The 23,107-nt window shown below is 50.3% G+C and overlaps 1 protein-coding gene across 1 annotated transcript; it reads right to left on the bottom strand.

Moving 5' to 3' along the window:
- Positions 1-14,815: 14,815 nt before the first annotated feature.
- On the bottom strand, positions 14,816-18,167 carry Slc25a1 (solute carrier family 25 member 1). The gene is made up of 9 exons (XM_038345660.1): positions 17,942-18,167; positions 17,520-17,627; positions 17,341-17,440; positions 17,128-17,266; positions 16,384-16,468; positions 16,159-16,263; positions 15,885-16,000; positions 15,726-15,799; positions 14,816-15,533 (listed from the first exon to the last, which is right to left on the bottom strand). Exons 1-9 carry the CDS (start codon positions 18,033-18,035, stop codon positions 15,419-15,421), a joined length of 936 nt encoding a protein of 311 aa, XP_038201588.1. The 5' UTR covers positions 18,036-18,167; the 3' UTR covers positions 14,816-15,418.
- Positions 18,168-23,107: the final 4,940 nt, after the last annotated feature.

The raw sequence follows: 23,107 nt of genomic DNA, 5'->3' as shown, positions 1-23,107 counted from the left end.
ATTTCTGCCACAAGAATCTCAGAGTGTGTTCATCTGAGAGGCTCAGGGATAGTACCACTCACTCTGTGTGTGACCTTTCAGTCGGCCTCATGGTTATAGAATGGCTGTCACAGCTCCAAATCTCCCATGTGTTCCTTTGGATGTAGAAACCTTGTCTAGCAGAACTTCATGTAGAACCATCTAGAACTAGAACACCTGTGCCTACACCCACTACAATGCCCAGGGGCACGAGGTGGCCACTACTCCCACTCAAACTGGAGTTCTGCTCAGAATGGGACAGCGAGGCCAGGGGCAAGAAGCCCTCTGTGATGTCTGATGCATCTCCCTCCTTCACTGCCTGTGGCCTTGCCTCCCTTCCTTTGTATTTCTCCTCATGTAGAAGAAGAAGCACTCTGTGGAAGCCATGTCCTTGGGGACTTCTCCCACCTCAGTGCTGCCATTCAGGACCCACCTTAAGGTGTCAGTGAGCCTCGTGCAGGTGGCAGTCACTCGGGTGTGTGGCTCATTTGTGTCGTCTGATCTTGCTTGGAGCTGATTGGGGCAATGACACTTTTTATCACATCATAGTGTCAAGTGACACTATTCCTGAGATAGAGTGAACAAATGCCTACCCACCCCAAGCAGAGAACCAATGGTAGCCAAAGTAAGAATACTGCTGGAGTCTAGCTTGGTGAGGTTACTTACAGGAACAGAAGTGACTCAAAGACAGCTGCATCACTGTGGTGGTTTGAATGAGAATGGCCCCATAGGCTCAGGCGTTTTAATACTTGATCCCCCCCCCCTCAGGTGGTGGTGCTGTTTGGGTGGGTTTAGGAGGTAAGGCCTACTGGAGGAAGTATGTCACTGGGGTTGGGCTTTTGGGTTTAAAAGCCATGCTGTAGAGATGGCTCAGCAGTTGAGAGTGCTGGCTGCTCTTCCAGAGGACCTGGGTTCAATTCCCAGCACCCACATGGCAGCCTGCAACTGTCTATAACTCCTATAACTGTCTATAACTCCTTGAGACCTGACATCTGCACACCAATGCACATAAAATAAAGTTAAATTAATTGTAAAAAAAAGCCATGCTGTTCTCAGTTCACTCTTTCTGCTTCATGCTTGTGGTTTGCAATGTGAGTTCTCAGCTTGTTGCTCCAGTCATCATGCCTGCTCTCTGCCAAGCTTCCCCACTGTGCCAGGGATGAACTCTTATCCCTCTAGAAATGTAAGCACACAAACCCCTTCTTATATGAGTTACTTTGATCATAATGTTTTATCATAGTAATGGACAAGTTGATGTGGGATTCCCCTCTGTATGCTGTAAATACCATTGGTTAATAAAGAAACTGGCTTGGCCTCATAGGGTAGAACTTAGCTAGGCAGGGAACACCAAACTGAATGCTGGGAGGAATAAGGTGGAGAGAAGGAGAAGCTATGGTGCTGCAGCCAAAAACAACCGATAAGCCACTACCACCTGGTGATACACAGATTAATAGAAATGAGTTAAATTAAGATGTAAAATCTAGCCAATAAGAAGCTAGAGCTAATGGGCCAAGCAGTGACTTAATTAATGCAGTTTCTGTGTGGTTATTTTGGGGCTGAGCAGCCGGGAACCAACAAGAGGGCTCCTACAATAACAAGTGACTACTGCAGAGACCAAAAGTCATCTCCTGCATGGATGATGGCTCTTCAAAGCTGCAGGCAGCTCATCTTGTGTCTTCTCAGCAGTTCTTACATCTTCTATTTCCATGGGTAGGGAGAGACCTTGTGCAACTGTTTAGTTTCAGGGATTTCCTGGGACTCTTGAGTTGTTTCCTTTCTGAGTCTTAACAAGCGTCCCTTTAGAATTTCCTCCTTTGAAACTTCTTGGGTCCCAACAGGACTTTGGAGGAAACTGCTGTACAATAAAAAAGAAAATTAAAAAACCCACTTTTTTGTTTATTTTTGAGACAGGGTTTCTCTGTGTAGCAGACCTTGTTGTCCTGGAACTCATTCTGTTGACCAGACTAGCCTTGAACTCATAGAGATCTGTCTTCCTCTGCCTCCCAAGTGCTGGGATTAAAGGTGTGCAGAACCACCACGCAGCTACACAAATATACTAAAATTTGAATAAACCCAATTTATTTTGTCTTTGGTTGCTTATGTTGTCGGTGTCATATCTAAGAAGCCACTGTCAAATCCAAGACTTACTACTAGGAGCTGGGATGTAGTTCAGATGGAGAGTGCTTGTTTAGCATACACAAAGCCCTAGGTTCTATCCACAGCGCGGGAGATGGGGGACCTAATATAGCCTATAGTTTTACAAGTTGCATGTGTTTTAGCTCTACTGATCTATTTAAGTTAAATTTTGTATATGATATATGATAGGACTCAATACCACCTCCATCTCTGGGTGTGGGTACTGTGGATAGAACTCATGGCCTTGACCATGCTAGGTAAGTGCTCTCCCATTGAGCCTATACCTACCCCAGACTCCCAGTCCAGGATTCAACTGTTGTTCTTCTGTATGAGGACATAATTTGTATTTTGGGATCTTTGTTGTTATTTTGAGGTCAGGGACTCATGTACCCAAACTTGGTCTCAAACTGACTGTATATCTGAGGATGGTCTTGAACTCTTAATCTTTCTTCCTCCATCTCTGGAGCACCGTGATTACACATGTGTTCCCCACATCTCACCTCACCACCATATGTTAACAAGATTATTCTTTCTTTACCGAATTAAGTTTTGAATTTCTGAAAATATTAATCGATCACAAATGTGAAGATTTATTCATTTATTTATTGTCATACAGGGAATTGAACCAATGGCCTCACACTTGCTGGTCAAACATCTGCCTCTACAAACATACAGCCCTAGCCACTGAAGATTTATTTTTGATTCTGAATTCTATTTTGTTGATCTATTGGTCTACTTTTTAAAGCAAAGACGCTATGGTTTATTTTTATTTTATGTGTGTGGGTGTTTGCCTGCATTGTATCTATGCCCATGTAGCACATGTGTGTGTGTTTGAGGTCAGAAGAGAACATTGGACCTCCTGGAACTGGATATACAGACACTCATGAGGTGCCATGTGGGTGCTGGGAATAGAACCTGGGTCCTTTAAAAGAGCGGTAAGTACTCTTAACAGCTGGTCCATCTCTCAAGCCTAGATGCTTGCTCTCATGCTAGTATTATGCTCTCTGTTGTCTTCAGCACTGGAGATGAACCTAGAGTCTTAAGTACGCTAGGCAGGTACTCCGTCACTGAACTGTATTCTCAGCCCTCTTTTTGTTTTTGTGGTCAATGTCTGGGCCAGGCATTTCCAGGTTCTGGGCGTCTAATTAAAATAACTGAAATAAAGATGCACACAGATGATTGAAAAGCAAAGCAGCAGTACAGATCAGATGTTCTGTAAACAGCGGCAGGCCACATGAGTGAGACTGTGCTCAAGGCACAGGTATGTTTGGAGCTTCCTTTAATGGCGTCCCATAAAAGCAGAGACTGCTGTAGAGCCATAGTGAGGGTGATTTCCTGCTTGGGTGGAAGGGTTTGGGTTACATACTCTTCTCTACCACTACAAATAAATCTGCATGTGACCCAGCCATACCACTTTGGGTGTATGCCCAAAGGACTTAGCATCCTACTCCAGAGACACTTGCTTAGTCATGTTCATTGCTGCTCTATTCACAATAGCTAGGAAATGGAAACAACCTAAACATCTTTCAATGGACAAATGGATAATGAGAATGTGGTACATATACACCATGGAATGCTATTTAGCTATAAAGAAAACTGAAACTATGAAATTTACAGGAAGGAGCTAGAAAAAATTGTATTGAGTGAGGTAATCCAAACATTGCACCTGATGTTTCTAGCTCCAAATCTTCAGATGTGAATATATAACCTGGGGCAACTGCAGAAGCCAGGAAATGAAAAAGAGACCATGGCAGGGGTGCGGTAGAGAGGGGTCACCAGGGTACAAGTGATTTGGAGTGAGAAGTGGGACAAACAGCAGGGGTACTTTAGTTAGAGAAGGAGAGAGAGGTTAGTTCAGAAGAATGAGGGAGGAGAATAGAATAATGTAAGGATGTTTGAAAAAGTCATATGGAAACATGTTACCTATCTACCTAACAGTACATATAATACATATAAATCTGTGTATCCCTATAAATTTTAAATAAAAAATTTCCCATCTGGACTGACAATGCTTGCTCCCCACACCCCAGAGCCATAGACAGTCTAATAAAACTCCAAAGCATAAAAAATACTCTTTTGGGGGCCGGAGAGATGGCTCAGAGGTTAAGAGCACTGGCTGCTCTTCCAGAGGTCCTGAGTTCAATTCCCAGCAACCACATGGTGGCTCACAACCATCTGTACTGAGATCTGGTGCCCTCCTCTGGTGTGCGGGCATATGTTGAGGCAGAATGTTGTATACATAATAAATAAAATCTTAAAAAAATACTCTTTTGAGGATTGTTCATTGTTGTCTAGGGAGGTTGTTCCAGAAGTTAAAGGTGAGTCCCTATTGCTGAAGAAACCATGTTTTTTGGACACAGGACCCAGAGGGTCCAATCTGGTACTGATCTGAAAGTCTCCTCCCCGAGACTGGCTTTCATGACAGCAGAAGGTGTCGTGCAAACTTCCAAGGGAGGACAGTGACCAATAGTCTCACCCCGCTATGACGTCTATCAACAGAATCAACAGCCAGCATGGCTTGATATCCCTAAGGGTGCAACAGTGGCACGCATGCCTTGGAAGTAACCAACAGCCCTTCACTTGGACTCACTCAAAAAGAGGGATACCATGTTTGGTAGATACTGGAAACCTAGCCAACTATAAAGGGCTCATGAAGGCCTGGATCTTGGAGGAGAATCTACCACCATCATTTTCTAAACCAACATAACTCCTAACTACATCCTAAATATTTATCCTTATACTCACAGGTAAGTAGAAGTCTTATCCCCCATCAAAGAAACTTTTCCTTGCAAAATACAGAAACATTACAGAAAACCACAACCAATCAAAAATGTGAAGAACAAGTAATACACGACTCTCACGCCTAAGGCTCAGAATCATAGCAGAAGAGGGGGTGGAAAGATTGAAAGGGCCATAGGAACAGCAAGTTTACTCTGAGATTTTGTCTCTTAGAAATGGCTGAGAAGCTATACCTACAAAATCTCATCAACATGGCTGCCTGAACAAGACCTGTAACAAGGATGGTATCAATAGATAGACAAGGTAATACAGAAGGGGAAGCGTCATGGGGCCTCAAGTCCAGCTTTAAAAAAAAAAACCACTATAGGTAATGACTGGGCAAAGATGTGTTACGTTTGTTTATGCTACATTTATATAATGAGGCAAGACTATGCTTTTAATTATATAAAGATGTATTGCATTTGTTTCACCTTGCTTGGTCTAATAAAGAGCTGAATGTCCAATTGCTAGGCAGAGAAAGGATAGGCGGGCTGGCAGGCAGAGAGAATAAATAGCAGGAGAAATCTTGGCTTGGGTTGGGGGGAGAGAGAAACAAAAGAGGAACTAGAGAAGAAGGAGGAAGAGAGAGTGAGGGACACACTGGGGCAGAATCCAGGCAGTCATCAGCCAGCCAGACACGAGAAGCAGTAAAAGTAAGATATACAGGAAGAGAGAAAAGTAAAAAGCCCCAAGGCAAAAGGCAGAGATGAGAAATAGGTTAAGTTAAAAGAGATAGCCAGAAATGTGCCTAAGCTAAGCCAAGCATTCATAATTAATAAGAAGACTGTGTCATGATTTGTGAGCTAGTTGGTGGCCCAAAAGAAAAAAACCTGGACAAGAAACAGTTTTCCTCAGGTAAGATGCCCCAAATTGGTTACTAAGTGTCCTGAGACTTACTCTTAGTTCTGAGATCATACACATAGAAGTAACGTTATACAGACTTAGCCGGTTGTATTTATGTATTTAGGAATGTGTGTGTATGTGTGAGTGTGTATGTAACCACAAATTTGAGAGAGGGCAAGGGGGATACATGGGAAGGGTTGGAGGGAGAAAAAGAAAAGGGAAAATGATGTAATTTATTTTTTTTTAAATCACTGGAATCCCAAAGAAACAGAGAGGGAGTGTTGAGACATATGTTGGTGTCCATGGCTGTTGTTTGTATCGGATCACCATAGACATGCAGTTATAACTTTGCAGGTCTTTTTAAATTGAAATCAAGGTGTCCTATAGCTGTATTTTGTTCTAAAGTTTCTTTAAAACAACACAGTTTTTGCTCTTTTATTTTTTGTTTTTGACCTTGCTACCTTTGGGTTGACCTCGAGCTCAAACCTGTCTTCCTGCCTCAGTCCAAGAGCTGGGATTACAGATGTGTGCCATCACGCCTGGCTGTCTTGAACTTTTCAAGATTCTAGAAATTACCCATGGCCTACGGCTTGTGTACTCCTCCTGTCTCAGCAAGTGCAGGACTGGGATGAGTCTTTCTCACGGCTGCCTCGCTTTGACTTCTCACTCCTCCTCTTGTTAGAGTCATTGTGACTATGGCGGACCCAGTGGAACACCTCAGGAACATGCCCTCTCTCTGAGTCCTGGGAGTCAAGCAGGACAACATACTCACAAATTCTGGCCATTTGGATAGAGACATCCTCGAGGGATATTATTTCACCCATTATAAGGTAGAAACAATACATTAGATATAATGGTTTAAACTCACATTTGCTGTGTCTCGGATAGGCTTGCAGATTTGCCAGTATCACCATACCCCTATCAAGGTAAAAACAAAATAAAAAAAAAAACACTCCAGGAAATAAAGGAAGTCAAAGAAGAATGGATTGCTGCATACTGCAAAAAGATATAAATATTAGCTAACTTTTCACCAAAGATGATGGAGGGCCGGTGCCGAGCATGACGAGGCACTGAAGATGGCAGTAAAGGCCTGTGACCCCAGCACATGGGAGATGTGGGGAAGAGGACCAGGGAGGACTCAAGGTCATCCTACCCCAGAATCTCCGTGGCCAGCTTGAGATACATGAGATCCTGTCTCAAAACAAAAAATAGGAACGGTGGAAGCCATCCCCAGTAGACTAACAGCTTTAATGTGCTCAGCATGGGGAAACTGCACACACCCAGGGGCCCTTTAACAGCAAAAGTGGAATGAAAGTCCTCTAGATAAACAAAACTAAGATGACCTGATATCTTCAGCCCTGTGCTCCAAGAAACACCAAAAGATGGTCCTTGTAATGAAAATAAATAATATTGGTCAAACTCGGTTCTTCTCTGGTGAAGGAGATGCTAAACAGATGGGTAAACATGAAAAGCAATGTAAAGGAAGAGTTGTAATATTTTATTGCATGATTATCCTGACACAAAATATGTCATGCAAGATGGGCAAGCTGGGTATTGTGGTACATGTCTGTTACCTCAGTACTTGGAAGGGAGAACCAGGAGGATCTGGAATTCAAGGCCAGTGTCAGCTATATGAGAACATGCCTCAAAAAAGGGAATAAAAAACTAAACACACACACACACACACACACACACACACACCAATCAGTTGTGCGCTAGACATGGTAGCAAACACTTGCACTCTTACTGTGGGAAATAGAGGCTGTAAGGATCAGGAGTTCAAGGTTATTCTTATTTTCATAGCCAGTTTGAGGTTAGTTTGGACTACATCAGACCCTGTCTCAAAAACAAACTAAACGTGTCAAAGAAAACTAGGTGCCTGGCATGGTGACTCAAACTTGTAATTTCAGAACTCAGGAGACTGAGGCAGGATGATTGATCACTGGGAGCTTGAGGCAAGCCTGGATTACAGTAGGCCACTCTGTTTCAAAGAAGCAAACAAAAAAGTAAAGGATGGGGGGTTTAGGGTGGAGAGAAAGAATAGAAAATGGAAAGAGAACACCAATGGGTAGAGCACTTAGCGTGCCCAGCAGGACCTCATCTAATTAATCTTTTTTTTCTCCCCGAGACAAGATTTCTCTATATAACTAACTGTCCAGGAATTCACTCTGTAGAGCAGACTGGTCTTCAACTCTCCTGAGAGCTGGGATTAAAGACTTGCACTACCATCGCCCAGCCCTTAATCAATCTTAATTGCAGCTACAAAGGCCATGTTTGCAATCTCATTCGTCTTGGGTAGTACTTTGATACACCTCTTTGAGGGACAAGCAAGCACCCTTGGCTCCCCTAGATTCTGCCACTTTTGGTGCTCAATGTCCTGTTCTCTCAGGAAGTTTCCTTGATCTAAGAACACTGAGTTGGTTGGTCACCCTGGAAGCAGGGCAGGGCTAGCTGAGGAGAGAGGAGGGAGAAGACTAAGCAGAAGGCAGGCTCAGAACCAGTTTCCAGATAGAGGTCTTTGATCCACCTTGAAGTCAGGGCCAGCCTTTGGGGTCTAGAGTCATAGCAGAGTTCTGTTCAGGGTTTGGCTATTATCTGCTACCCAGATAATAGCCAAGCTTAGCAGCTGCCCCCAGCAGCTAGAGGACGGATAAGGCTGCTCTGGACAGAGCCACAGTACACATCAGTCACGTGTCCTTGGCATGACCTGCTTTTTCTTTTACACATCTCAGTAAATAACATGCCAAGTCCTGGTGAAGAGCCCTCCAGCCCATCTCATGCTCAACACTCATTCCCTACCCACTTCCCATCCTGTCCAGTCCTCCCGGGTGCTGACCTGTCAGTACTATTTGAGGAGTCTCTGCCATCTACTCTTGGCTTTGAAGAATGACTTTTTTGTTTGCTTGTTTGTTTAGCTTTATTTTGTTATTGATACAGAGTCTTCTATAGTCCGGGTTCATCTTGAACTCACTATGTAGTTTGATACCTTCTGGATTCTCCTGCCTCCACCTCTCAAGTATTGAAATAGAGGCATGGACCAATATGCCAGCCCAGGCTTCATAACTCACTTCCAGCCACGTCTCTGTCCTAACCCTACTCTGCACGGTAGACTCCATGAATCTACCCCACAAGTCACATCCCGAGGCTCCCTTGCTCCGAACCCCCACACCAGTGCCAGCACTCTACTCCTCTCCATCAGCTGCTTCTTCTCCGCTCCCAGCTGCCCTCCAGCGTGCTGGCCTCATGCCTAGCCTGGCTCCGTGAAGCCAAATCTTGGGGCTCTGGTGGCCTTGACAGAGGCCTCTGTCTTCAAATATCAGTATGCCACCCCTCTACCCAGTACTCCTCTAGTGGGGGCGATTCTAACAGCGCCTGTCTGTCACCTTTCCTTTCCCCAGTCTGAAGACAGCATACTGTTTCCAGCGGTGTCCCTGCCCAACGAGAAGGGCAGATGAGAGGATCCGAGCACCGACAGAACCAGGAGTCTGAGGTTGAGCAGGCAGGGCAGATAGAGCCAAAGCCAAAGGTCTTGAAAGTGCGACGGTGAGGCTAGAGGGAGGGCGGACGGTCTTGCAGCCCAAGTGTTTAGAGCTGGGGAAGATGGATTGGAGAGTCAGAAGAAGCCGGGGCCCACGCTGCCCTCTGCTGGGCCGCCCCGCCCCTGTCCGGGAGGACAGAGGCCTCCCCCTCTCCTTGCTGTCCTCACTTGCTAGCAGGCTTGGGCCAGGCCATCAGGATTCCCCTGATTGCATTCTTTCATGCCAGTGCCTTTTCTACAGCAAACGCCTGCTAATGCCTCCTTTATCACGGAATTAGAGGATTTGAGGCCGATTGCACAAAGGGTCCTCGATAGCGCGGTAATCAAACGCCAATCGGCCTCATCTCAGGCAGGCAGTGGAAGAAAGCGAGCACCGGGGATTAGCGTAGGTTCGCTGCCAGGCGGGGCCGAGATAGCATCGGCGCCGCTGCAGGCGAAGCTTCGGGAAGGGCTTCAACAGGCCGCGGAGAAAGGCCGGCTTAGCGCCTCGCACCGAGGATTCTGAAACCATTAGAGGGGATTAACACCCAGGTTAATCTGCTTTGGCCGCTCAATTGTCACAAGCAGGGAACATTCCTGAGTTGGAGAGACCTGAGGTCTCAGTTTCCCCAGCAGTAGTGTGTTCAGAGGCAAAGGTAGAGAGGCCCTTAGAAGAGTCCAAAGTGCCGGATGGGTGAATCTGGGCAGCTGCCAAGTGTGAAGCCTGACTGGTCTTTGGTACACTATTACTCTACTCTGTGGACCACCAGGGGATACAGCATAGAGCCTCCGTCCTTTCCCAGGCAAAAGAAAGGACACCCCTTGCCCCTTTATGGACCCACGCCATAGTGAGGTTCCAGTTTTCCCAATTTGGGTTTCTCAGGAGGGTGAACATACTTCCCATAGTGTAGGGCCAGGAGGCAGGCTGCAAGTTTTCCAGATGATCCAGATGCTGAGACAAGCAAGAAGCCGTCATTTGCAGCCCCCTCCCGCCCCTATTTCCCCCTTGTGATTACTTTCCAAGGAAGAACCAATGAAACATATTTGTTGACTGACTCTCTGACAAGGCTGAGTGACACCACCCCTTTTTCTCCAGTCCCTTCAGTGGAGTAGGGTGAGGCTTTGCTGGCTATAGACTCCTGATCTCAGTCTTGGATCTCCATTTGGGTGTTCTCATCTGATCAATGAGGCTGGCCCACAGGAGGCAGGGCCAGGCCAGGATAAGCATGTAGCCGGTCCAGCAGTGCAGGATGTGCTCATTGCTACCGTCTGTAGAAACACGGATCCCTCCTGCAGCTACTGAGAGAGCCCAGAGCTGGGGACTCAGAGATGCACCTGCACCTGGTCTCTTCCTCCATGGAAATGCAAACATTATGTCTTTGACAAACCCACAATTGCAACAGGTGGCTGAACTGGAGCTAGCCGGGTACCAAGGATGTGGAGGCCAGCACAAGAAATTAGTGGACCCTCTTTGGTCCCCAACCTGTGCCCCAACCGGCACCGAACCACTAAGATCCAGGGAAGGCAACGATATGATGTCTTTCCTTCCTTCATTTAGTAATGACTAAAGACTTCCCGGCCTAGGCTCCGCAGAAGGAAAAACCACATTGTCATCTCTGAGTTTGGATACGAGCTCACAGGGAGGTGAGAGGGTAGTGGTGAATAAAGGATTAGGCTCCTGGCCTGCTCATGGGTTACACAGGACCTCATGGGCAGTTAGAATCACAGGGCAAAGATGGAGAGCCAGGAAGCGCGGTCCAGACAGAATGAATCACAAGGGGTGGAACTCTGGGACTTGGGGAAGGAAGGGTCTCTTCAAATTAAGGGGTTAGGAGTTGCCAGGGGGTGCCATTACACTCCGCAGAGTGAACTGTGGTGGTTGAGCAAGCGAGAGGAGTGGTGCTGGCAAGCTAGCGTAGAAAAAGGAGTGCCTGCGAGGGCTCCTCCGGATTAGACAGGCAGCCGACACCGAAGCAGCAGGAGAACGAGTCAAATACACACACGCAATTCCTACGGTTGCCTGCAGAGTGCGCGCACCGCCCCTGACTACGGGTGTGGCCTCGTGACGCCATCAGTAAGCGCCGCGCGACGTACGCGCTGGCTTGCTGCGGCTCTGGATAAAGGATGTCTGACTCCGAGATCTTGGAGAGCTAGCTCTTTTTCCAGAAGTGAACTCCGCAAAGCTTCGCCCGAGCAGTCTCTTCATACAGGCTCTATGGCCGCATGTAGAGGCGCTCTCGTGTTCTGCTCTGTTTGTCCGGATCAGCTTTTGGATCATGGTCGCAGGCATTATATAGTTTTTCTATTAGAGCCCCGGGCTAGCGGGTGACCTGAGGTGCTGCCGTGGTCAAGAGGGCCTGGCGCAAGGCCAGCCTGTGTAGGTCTGTGTGGACCGCTGCGCAGACTAGTCAGAGAGCCTGGGGTACTCTCTTCTAAGTCAGTGCCTGAAAACCGCCCCGGGGCCTGGGAGCGCTCAACGCTGCGCTTCTCTGGTAGTGAGGCTAATGAGGTAGGCATTTCAGCAGAGCTGGGGACCAAAGGAATGAGGTGGCTTGTCTTCTGGGCTCACTAAGGCAATGCCTTTGGAGTATAGGGTATTTAGGTCGGAGCTTCCAAGTTAAGCATTGCCAGTGGAGGATAAAGTGTGATGGATTGCTGTGACTGCCCTCCACTGAGAAGACAGATGACAGCTGTGTTAAAGGCCACACTGGGAGCTCAGGGTTTGCCAGGTGAGAATGCTCTTGGGTATTCGCCAGGAGAGAGTGTGAGAAGGAAAGTTTTCAGGGCCACGCTCTCCATTATCCTTTTAGGCTAACCCTCCTCTCGGTCTTCATCTCCATCCCTTAGTCCTATGTGTGTCAGGACTTCGAGGTCTCAGATCTTGAGGAAGCTAGGAGTTCCTCAGACCCTAACTCTGGGCCGTATACCTATAAATTTATAAGTCCAGAAATCTGTGAAACATGAAATTAAAAGCCAGCAAGAAAACTAATATTGAAACCTTAAACTGACACTGATTTCTGAAGCTGGAATTTTTATTTGATTAAAATGAGACAGTCCCTGGGCTGGGGGCATGACTCCAGTAGACTGTGTGCAGGCTTAGCCTCTTTGGGTCTCTGGGTTCTATCTTTAGATTAGAAAAAGAAGCAGGACACCCCCCCCCCGCCGCCCCGTGTGGCTTTTTTGGATACTAAACTGAGTACCATTCGTCACCCGCACAGGGATGTAGAAAATTCCAAATGTAAGAGGAGCTTCACAGAGTTCAGAATTGGCTAAGACCTGCCATCACTCAGACTATTGTTCTTCCTGGCGTAATTCTGAGGATTGTGTGCCTCTGCTGTGCAAACTTCATCACCTCCTGAGAGTCTTTCCAACATAGGCTATGTCTGTTCCTCCCCGCTCCCCCTGAGACAGGGTTTCTCTGTAGCTTTGGAGCCCGTCCTGGAACTCACTCTGTAGACCAGGTGGCCTCAAACTTACAAAGATCTGCCTGTCTATGACTCCCAACTGCTGGGATTAAAGGTATGCGCTACCACTTCCCAGCTGTCTCTGGGGTTTCAAGGAGAGGTAGGGTTTGTTCTGCAGAACATCTTGATCAGAGACTACATATTTCTCTGCCTCCACTGCTAACGGATAGACTGTTCTAGCCTAGAGGCCTAATCTGTATCATCCGTCTTCAGTCTCTGCAGCCTTCCTGGTTGAATGCACTTGACTCTTAAAGACCCCTACCTTTTTCTCCCAAACAGTTACCTTCCCAACTTCTCAGAGGTTTTGAATGGGTTCCTTCAGACACTCCCTCCCGACTAGACTCAACCACTATAACAAGATTTCCTGTACAATGGAGCTTATGGTGAGTCCACCAGGGCACCTGTATTCAATTCTTGGAGAAATTAGATGTAGTCTGGTCACCATTTCTGACTGGGCTGAGGCACAGGGATCCTGGAACAGTCAAGGGTCATCATATAACCTGCTTGAAGCCCAGTATAGCCATGGCCTTTCCTTTGAAGGGCATGGGCATGGGCTTCTAAGCACTGTGATGGCGCCACCATGACAGTAGTGGGCAAAGGTACTCCTCTTGGGCAGCAGCCGGGCTTTACTTGTCTCAGACGCACCATGGACCCAGGGAGATTGTAAGCCTCTGGTGAGGTTGTCAGGTCCAAGTTCCCTCCCTACAGAGATCATACTTCAGCCACACAGCCCAATGGTGCGCGCTCTCTTAACCCCATTTTCTTAGATTAGGGACTTGTGGTTAGGTGATTTGCCCAAGGTTGTACAGAAAGTGGGCAAGGGAAGAACATGATCCAAGAAGGGAGTGGACCCCCAGGAAGCCAGTGCCTCTGTACTACCACAGCCAAGGTAGAGTTCTCAAGTGAGCAACCTGGGTCTTGGGGCCTATCTCTGGTGTTAGAGGGGCAGGGGCAGCCCCTGGTGGAGGTCGAGGGAGTACACTTTGTGGGTGGGGGCTTTCTCTGTCGAAGAGGATCCAGATACCTGACCACTGAGATCACAGTCTATCAAGGCTTGCACATCATACCTACCTAACATGTGGTCCTCATCTGCTCTGATTTTCCCTACCACACGTTCTGCCTAGGCTTCATGGCTGCTTCTGCAGAATCTGCCAGTCTTCTCCAAAGGCCCAGGCCTACAGGGAAGCTCCTTCTGTCAAAATAGGTTTTTACCAGGGCTAGACAAAGGCTTGTAACCTCTAGCTTCTACCCCGCTTCCGGCAGGAAGCTGCCTCTGTCCTAGCATAGCTGGGAATACTCATTGGCAGTGTTCTGTCCATTGAGTTCCTCCTCTTGGTCCATGGTTCTGGCAGAAATGGGCAGGGCCACAGTGACCTTAGGCTCAGCTATATAGCCTCTAGCCTCTAACTGGCTTTCATCTGTGCCTGGGCTGTGAGGTATGACGCCTCCAGATAGGGAATACCTGCTTGATGTTCAGGGGCAGGGATTGAGGCACCAAGATGTTGTGACCTCACCTCACCCCCGTTTCTGCTTAAACAGCTAGCTACCTCTTACCCTGCGAGAAGCTCTCCCTTATCACCCCTGCTTATAATTTTGAGGGACACAGGGTCAGTGTCTCCATGCCTCAATCCCAAGCATTTCTTAGTATCCTTTCCCTGAAAAATCAGTTCAGATTCAGAGGCTGGGTTGGCCATGCCACAGGTTAACAGGCTTGGACGTCCTGGAACCCAACTCTCAGTGAGGGGCAGAGGAACCCCTGGAGTATTATTTCGTGCCAGCCCTTTGGCCTGTCCACATCTGTCTGCCAGTCCACTGAGAACCTTGTGAATACACCTGCCAACGGAAAGCAGGACCTACCTCACTTGCCTTATAAAAGTCAGGAAGTACCACAAATTCATTTTGGTTCCAAGCTGGGCCTCTTAAAGGCGCTGTCACTAAGGGTTGCTGAGCTTTCCTATTGCTCTGCCTGCTGCAGTGTCTTCAGGAGGAGGGCATGCTGGCCCCTGAGGAGGCTCAGTCACCAATATCCCCCCCAGCTACAAAGCGATGGACAGGAGAGTGCGACAGGATCCGGTTTATTCTCCTTGGCAGGGTGGTCCTGAGAGTGGCAGGTGCCACCCTGTCCCGGGCAGAGGGAGGGCCCGAGGGCCATTTAAGGCCAATGGCGGGAGAAGCAGGGGGGCTTGTAGCCCCTGGAATGCGGTGAAGCCAGGCCGAGGCCCAGAGGCAGCTGTGGTAGGCCAGGGCAGGGCGCCCCTACCATCGGGGGTGGAAGGCACCGGACTGTGACCTGACCATGGCTCCAAGGCCATGGACCAGGGCACACAGGCGCCCCAGGAAGTGGGGCACAGGGTCATATGACATAGAACACGAAACAGGCACATGGCTCACAAGCAAGCACATGGATAAGTGAGCACATATTCACAGGCTAAAGAGACACCCAGCCATGGTCAGGCCGGACACAGATACAATAGTAGTGTCACATACAGACCACATGGGAGACACAGAACTATGGAACACATGGTAGTCACCATGAACAGACCAGGCCACAGAACGTAAGGGACAAGGGAAGGGGCCTTTTGGCACTACTGCACTGGAATCATAAGAGTAGGTGGCGGGGTCTGGTCTGGAGCAGCTGGGACACCCGCCGCACCCTATAGGCTTAGTCTGTCTTCCAAACTTTATTGAGCAGCTTTACCACCTCATCGTAGATGATGAACACGATGGCCACATCTAGGCAGACTCGGCCCAGGCGGGGAACAGTGCCCTTGTAGAACCTGGGTGGAGCAGAGGGTTGGGGGTGAGAATGAGGGAGGAACTAGCCCAGGGCGGGGGAGAGCAGGCAAAGTGTCCTAGAAAGGGCACTCTCCAGATACGGGAGGGACAGAAGAACGACAGCCCAGGGCAAGAGAACAGAATGACAGCGAGGGCCTGGAATGGGGACGACAGCACTGCTCTATCCTACTCACGCCTTGGGCCCCTCATTCTTCAGGATCTGCAAGCCACAGTCCAGTGTGTTCCGGTATTTGTGTGCTTCCAGGCCCTGCAGGACACCATAGGGCCAGAGTGCTTAGCCGCTAGCCCGTCTGGGGTTCTTGTCCCCACTTTCTCAGCCCCCCCATACCTACCTGCATCCTGGTCTTGATCACATCTAGAGGTGTGTTCCCAAAGACACTGGCTGCACCAGCAATGGCTCCAAAGACCCCCGTGATCAGCGGGTTCATAGGCTTGTTGGGATTGTCCCCTGGTTTGGAGTACAGTTGCAGTCAGAACACCAGGGTAGGTCAGAGGGGGGAGCTTAGAGGCACCAAAGAACCCAAGGTAGGGCCCAGGAAAGCACCCCTCCCCTTCCAGTCTGAAAGCCTTCAGTGTTCGGAATGGGTCTCTAGGCCACAGGTATACCTCGGTACCAGTTGCGAAGTGAGGTCATAACAAAGAATCGAATGGCTTGGTTTGAGCCCTGCTTCAATACAGTTGCTGTGAGGCCTTGGTACGTCCCCTTTAGCCCTGGGGGCAAGCAGACATGGAGTCAGGCTGGGGCCTTCCAGGTCCCACCTGTAGGCAAGGAGGACCCACTCAAGTAGAGGCTCTTCCACTTGGCTGAGGTCTTGATTCTCTGGGGCTTACCTTGTTCCCGAACAATCTCCCTAACCCCGTGGAAAAATCCTCGGTACTTGGGGTTGGGGGAAGTCTGGTCGTGAATGAACTTCACCTGAAAGGGAGGAAGCAAAGACACTGACTCCTGGCCACATCTGAACTTTAGCTAGCAGACCTAAGGCCCACCAAGGTCATGCCAAGCCTGGAGATCCCCAGTTCTTCTGCATGAAATGTCCTGGCTCTCCTCCCATGCTGTTTTGGAGTCACTACATACAGGCCTTAAGACCTCAGCGAGGTTCCCAGGTTGAAGAGCCTCCAACATCTTGTTTGCTATTTTCTACACTTGGGACAGTAAGTTATGTTAGTTTTTTTGTTTGTTTGTTAATCTATAAAAGTCGCTTTAAAGACTGCTCAGCAGGGACTGGTGGTATATGCCTTTAATCCCAGAACTCAGGAGGCAGAGGCCAGGTGATCTCTGAGTTCAAGGCCAGCCTGATCTACAAAATGAGTTCCAGGACAGCCAAGGCTGTTACACAGAGAAACCCTGTCTCGAAAAACCAACAAGACTTTGTTCATGTTTTTGTTACAGGTGGGCAGCCTCCACAGGGACCCCTTCCTGCCACCCCTAAGATGCACTCACCATGAACCTAGTGTGTATGTGTAGGGACCCTTCCCACCTTGACAGTTTCCATGGGGCACATGGGCCTTAAAGCCTGGGATACCCCCACGAGCCTCACAGTACCCTGGCCACCCCTGAAAGCTTCAATCTCTCACCTTGATGGTCTCCATGGGACACACGACCATCACTGCCTCCGCCACGCCGGCGCCCAGACCACACAACAGCCCTCTCCTGCTGTCGAGCCGACCCTGAGCATCCCGCATTTGGTTGCTGAGGAACTCGAACGTCCCGAACCTAAAGAAGAAGGCGTGTGAGAGGATCGCTGAGGCCACTCCCTCCGGGGTCGCTCAGGCAGAGCCGAGTCTCACCTGACAGCCGCCTTGGGGATGGAGCCGTAGAGCAGGGAGCTGAGGCCGCGGTACAGGCCCAGGACGCCATGGCTGCGGACAGTTTGCCGCACGCAGTCCCCTACGGGAGGCGCGGTCAGAACCCTGGCTCCTCCGCCCCACGGTGCCCCCCACGCCGCCCCGCGGCCGCCCCGCCTCACCGATGCCCCGGTACCGCGGTGGGTGCGCGCGTTCATCTAGCTGCAATTGCGTCTTCACGTACTCGGTTGGGAAGGTGATGCAGATTTCTATGCCTCCCGCCAGGCCGCCTGCAGGGACCGAACGCCCGGGGCTAGGGACACCCTGGCCCGGTGGACCCAGCCGCCGCCGCCGCGCGGCCCCTCCCCCGCCCGGACTTTGCCGCGTCGCGGCCCGCTACGGGACAGTGCCCACGCCCCCACATGGTGGTCTCCACCTGGCATGTCCGAAAGACTCCCGGGTAGAGCTGGCGCGTGGGCTAGGGGCCCGGGTTGCGCCCCCAACCCTCCGCCCCTCCGGAAGTTGGGCGGGACCTGGGCGTCCCCGGCCCACCCGGAAGCGCGGACAGACAGGCGGTTCCGAGTTGGGGTTCGGAGTGGCCCACCTGCCAGGATTGCCTTCCCGGGGTGCGTCAGCTTGGCCTTCCCGGACCCGGGCGCGGCGGCCGTCAGAGCGCGGGGCGCGCGGGGCGCAGCCATGGCGAGCAGGAGGAGGGGCACCCGGCGTCAACCTCGGGTCCGAGCCTCCACTGCGGGGCTCTCGGGAGGCGGAGGGGCCGGAGGCTGCAGAGACGCCGACCCGTTCTGGTTCTGGAGGCGGGGCGGTCACGTCAGCTCCCGAGCTCCGCCCCGCGTGGTCTGAGCTGAGCCCCGCCCACGTCCCGCCCCGTGCCAGCCGGGAAACTGAGGCTGGGGCGGGGTGCGCTGAGGCACGCGTCGGGGCGGAGAGCGAAAAGCAGCCAATGGCCGAAGCTGGGTCGCGGATGAACAGAGCACCCGGGGGCTGGGGGCGTGGTCTCCGACAGCGGTGCCGTGCCAAGGCGGGTAGAGTAGCAGTGGGTCAAGGTGCAGTTTCTGTAACTCTTAGAGTGGATACACGTGCGCCTGGAGCGCGCCTTGTGGTTATGGTTGGCCTCGAGTGACAGGATTCCCCGAGATCTCGGAGGCGGTAGGGACACATTTTCCCCTGTCGCGTGAGGCCAGCCTTTTGGACACTTAGTAGTCACAGAGCTTGGCCTTCGTGCACCCTGCGGGACAGGGCGATCACTCCACCACTCCCGGAAACAGAATTCTCCTAGGCAGGGTCCCCGAACAAATGCAGGTTCTCGTTCCTCTCAGGTTCTAGCAAGTCTTTAATGGCTGAAGGGCCTATTAAGTTGGCCTTTGTCCCTCCTACCCACACTATCACCAGGCAGAGCTGCTTTGCTCTGATAAACATGTTTTAATATTCATGGTCGGCAGGAGGCTCAAAGTCTTGTGAGGTCTTTGTTGATGTACTTATCCTCAAAGCCGCCTGGAGGGGGCAGCCCTAGACAGCTTGGGGTGAAACTCCCAGGAATCTTTGCATGTGGTCTCATAGCAGCAGTGGCCAGTGGTCTCCCCAGGCTCTGGATTGGCTCAGAAGCTAATCACTGGCTTCAGCAAAAAACCTGCCTAGATATTGTACCTCCCACTTGGGGTCCTTTGCCAGTTGGGGTCCTTTGTGGTTCTGGAGCGCCATGCTTCCTGGAAAGGTTAATAACTGAGTCGAGGGTGTGGTGTGAGCACAGTACCCAGTGCACATGCAAATTCGAGGAGGCTCCATGCAGGCAGGAACAGTAGAGTATCCATAGCAGATCCAATAGGGCTGTTGGGCCGCAGGCTGGACACTTAGTTCAGGTGGACAATAGCTGGTGAGGGCCAGTATGCCAGCTGCTTTAGTACTACAGTATACTCCTCCCCATCTGTGTTAGCGCTACAGTCTACCCTCCCCACCTGTGTTAGCGCTACAGTATACCCCCCACCTGTGTTAGCGCTACAGTATACTCCTCCCCACCTGTGTTAGCGCTATAGTATACTCCTCCCCACCTGTGTTAGCGCTACAGTATACCCTCCCCACCTGTGTTAGCGCTATAGTATACTCCTCCCCACCGGTGTTAACGCTACAGAATACTTGGGATCCAACAGCCTCTGCAGTCTTTTCCATGCAGTCCCAGATGGGCTCTCAGTGCAAAACCCTTCCCAGCACACACCAGAAAGAGATCTCCCAGCAGCAGCCAGTCCACAGCTGGGCACAGCAGCCAGTCCACAGCTGGGCACAGAGTTAAGGAGAATGCTGGCTGTGCCAGTGTTTCTGGACACACTGAGTGCCATACCTGGTTACCACTGGGCCCTTCCCACCTCCACCCACCCATCTGAAGTCCAACCAGGGCAGGGCAGCATGAATTTTCTTTGTCTCTTTCTACTCCAGGGTGGCGCCTGCAGAACACGTGCATGCATAAGAGCAAGAATGCAGCTCCCGTGCTCTCCGAGTACTCCTCTGGCTTGCTCGGTCTCTTGCAGGCAGTGAGTGTGTCTGCAAGAGATGAGAGCACATGGTCTGGAGCTCTAGGTAACCATGGAGGAAGGGTCTGGAAGACAGGAACTCCAGGAGAATTCGAACTGAGGCAAGCACATTGACATTTCTGAGGTCTGGTTGGGCCCCGAGTTCTCTCATGCTTTTCCCATAGGACTCACTGCCAAGAGAGATTCAGACCACCCTTGTCCTTCGTTAAATTGGTCTCTGTATATGGCTGCGCATAGGTTAACAGCCTTCAGGGAAAAGAGAAGCAGATGTCCAATGGAGGGCTGCTCTTACAGGGAGCTGCTGTCTGTGATCCTGGGTAATTAAGGGCTCTTGCAAACTTAAACAGTCTGTGTCTCCTGGCAGCTTATGCCGTGTGGCCAGGGCATGTTGTATGGATGGGATACTTTGCTGTAACAGGGTGATGGCCCTTCACTGGCCTCTGTGGGGCCCTTGCTAAGGGCACAGAGCTTCTGAAGGTGCTCTGCTACTAGCATGAATGCCTTTACAGGCTGAGGCTGGCAGCCCTATTCCCACAGACCTGTTTATTTTCTAGTCCACACTGACCAGGCCAGCTTCCGTGCCTTGGAGTCATAGTACAAAGCCTCGGGGTGTGGCCTTGCAGCACACAGGGCTTCAAGCAGTCTCGGTGTTCAGCAGTAGGTTAGAAAGCACTCCTGAGAGATGGTCTTTCCAAGTATTAGAAACAAGTTTGGGTCAGGTGACACAGGTGCCTGGAGTAGGACTCTGATACCCCAAGAAGAATTTTAAAATCAAATTCTGTCATCTTGTCACTTCAGTGAGTTAATAAAGCTATCCCCTCTAAACTGTTGAAAGGAATCATTCGTTCATTTGTGTGGTAACATTCCTGCCAAGTGCTTGGCAGAAGGGCATCACTCCATTGAGGTCACTAACCAGTGCACCCCAGGCTCAACTGGCTGTTTTGCAAGAATACAGCCTGGCTGCATAGAGCCCAGTGGGATGTGCTGAAGGTTTCACTGGATAGCTGTATCCCAGCTGGCACCCACTGCCATTGATAAAGCCACTGTCAGCCAGCCTGCTTGTCTCACGCACTGGTGGTACGTGTTGGTGCAGTTCCTAAGGGGGCTGAGTAGAACTGATACAGGTGGTTCATGCCCAGGCCTACCTCAGCCTCTCAGTGATACAGAGCAGGGTAGTACTGGGCAGAAAGCTTCTTAAGCCCGAAGGGAAGAGGTCACTCCTAAAGGCAAGCCAGGGCTAGAGAGCAAACAGGCCTGGTCTTAAAGGGGCCCACTACCAGAACTGGCCCAGGCTAGAGTCTCCATCAGGGATTGGCTGTGCCAACTGAGCCAAAACTAATACTTATTTGCCCAATCATTGTCTTATCATTTAGATGAAGTAGGATACAATTAAGCCCACAGAATTATGCCCCTAGGCCAGGTGTGCACCAGGCAAGCAGACCGTATCATGTAAAAGTCCTGAGGCACTCTGCTCACTTCCTTTAAAGAGTCATGCACCAGCCCCTTGGCCAGTCTGGGACTGTATGACTGCAGCATTCTGCATGGTTTGTGTCCCACAGCAGAGGCAACACAACCTGGACCCTGCATGCTGTTCTGCAGCAGAGCAGCACTGGCTCCACCTGGTCTCTGCTTACTGCAGAGCAAGTGTGGATACATGACCAACCTGCTCCTAAAAAGGAGATGCTACCTCCAGGGCTCTGCAAGGGACCAAATGTGGTCTTCTGTGACCCCGCTGTATCACTCAAAAATAACATATGTAGGAGGGACACTTAGAAGACAGTGGCTCCAACTTAAGGCCAGACACCTAGATATACAAGGAGGGTGCCAGGTTGCTGTGGGCAAGGAAAGGTACTGGTCCAGGCCCTAACCCAACATGGAGCAGCCATCAGTGTGGCTGGTGCCCGAGAAACGGGGAGCTGCTTTTTCTTCACTTTCCTCAAGCCCTTCCAACTGAGAGCCAGGCATGGTAGTGCAGGAGGCTCATGAGTTTGAGATGACATAGTAAGACACTAAAAAGCCTAGGTTCTGTTTCCATACGTGGAAATGTGGTGTGGCGTGTTGTGTGTGTGTGTGTGTGTGTGTGTGTGTGTGTGTGTTTAGACATGCCTCCATGAGCCCTGTGCGTGCCAGGTATCACTCTACCACTAGCTCCACTCCCATGCTCGCAAGCAACCTCATTTACAGAACTCCCACCGGGAGAAAAGCCTGCCCCTGTGGCTACTGTTTCAAGGCACCTTGCTGGTTTGCTTCAGTTTTGGCTCTTCCTTTGGGACAGGTGTTAACTACTCCCCTTTTGGAGAAAAGGAGATGGAAAAGTCACTTGATGCTGGTCACACAACTCAGTCTGCTTACTCGCAACTGTGACCTGTGCTATTTAGGAGCAACTTCTGGGGCCAGGGAAGTCTAATGTCACTGGCCACCACTGAGTCCTGGTGTATATTCCCACTGTGGGCTGTGCATAAACCTCTGGATTTCAACTGGCAAACCCTGATTTGCTCACAAGTAGCTGAAGGCAGCATCTACCGGCTTCCTCCTAAACCAGTGGTTCTCAGCCTTCCTAGTGCTGCAGCCCTTTAATACAACCACGGTTTCAGTTTCCCTAAACAACCCTACTTGACTGGGCCACCCTGAGCTGGCTTGTTTTAAAATTGAATCTAATGTGTGCTCCTCTGTCCTTTCTTCTCATGGGCTTTGATCTAACATGGACATCTCCTGGGGACGAAGCCATAGAGTAGTGGTTCTCAACCTTCGTGATGCTACAACCCTTTGATTCACTTCCTCACGTGTGGTGACCCCCAACCACAACATTATTTTCATTGCTGCTTTATGTCTGTAATTTGGCTACGTTATGAATCGTAATAGCTATGTTTCTTGGTGGTCTTAGGTGACCCCTGTGAAAGGGTCCATCAACCCTCAAAGTGGTCACGACTTGAGGGTTGAGAACCACTGCCGTAGAGCAAAGGGCTCTGAGAATTTTCTACATCTACAGTGCTCCAAATCAAGTGTAGCCACCCAAGGTGGCTTCTTAGAGGACACGAGGTGCAAGAGACCCGGCAGTGCTCGTAGCAAGCTCCTAGTCCTACTGCCTGGAGCTGGCTCTGGTCTGAGACTCCTCACTCCCCCTTTCTCGTCAGCACTCTGGTCTGTGCCCTCTCCAGGCAGTTCCACACAGTGGCCTTCAGTCCCTGCCTCCACTCAGACCCCCGCTGGGTCTGATGACCCTCACT

Source organism: Arvicola amphibius, chromosome 10 (assembly GCF_903992535.2).
Source record: "Arvicola amphibius chromosome 10, mArvAmp1.2, whole genome shotgun sequence".
In the NCBI taxonomy this organism is placed as follows: Eukaryota; Metazoa; Chordata; class Mammalia; order Rodentia; family Cricetidae; genus Arvicola; species Arvicola amphibius.
This window is presented reverse-complemented; position numbering and strand designations above follow the sequence as displayed.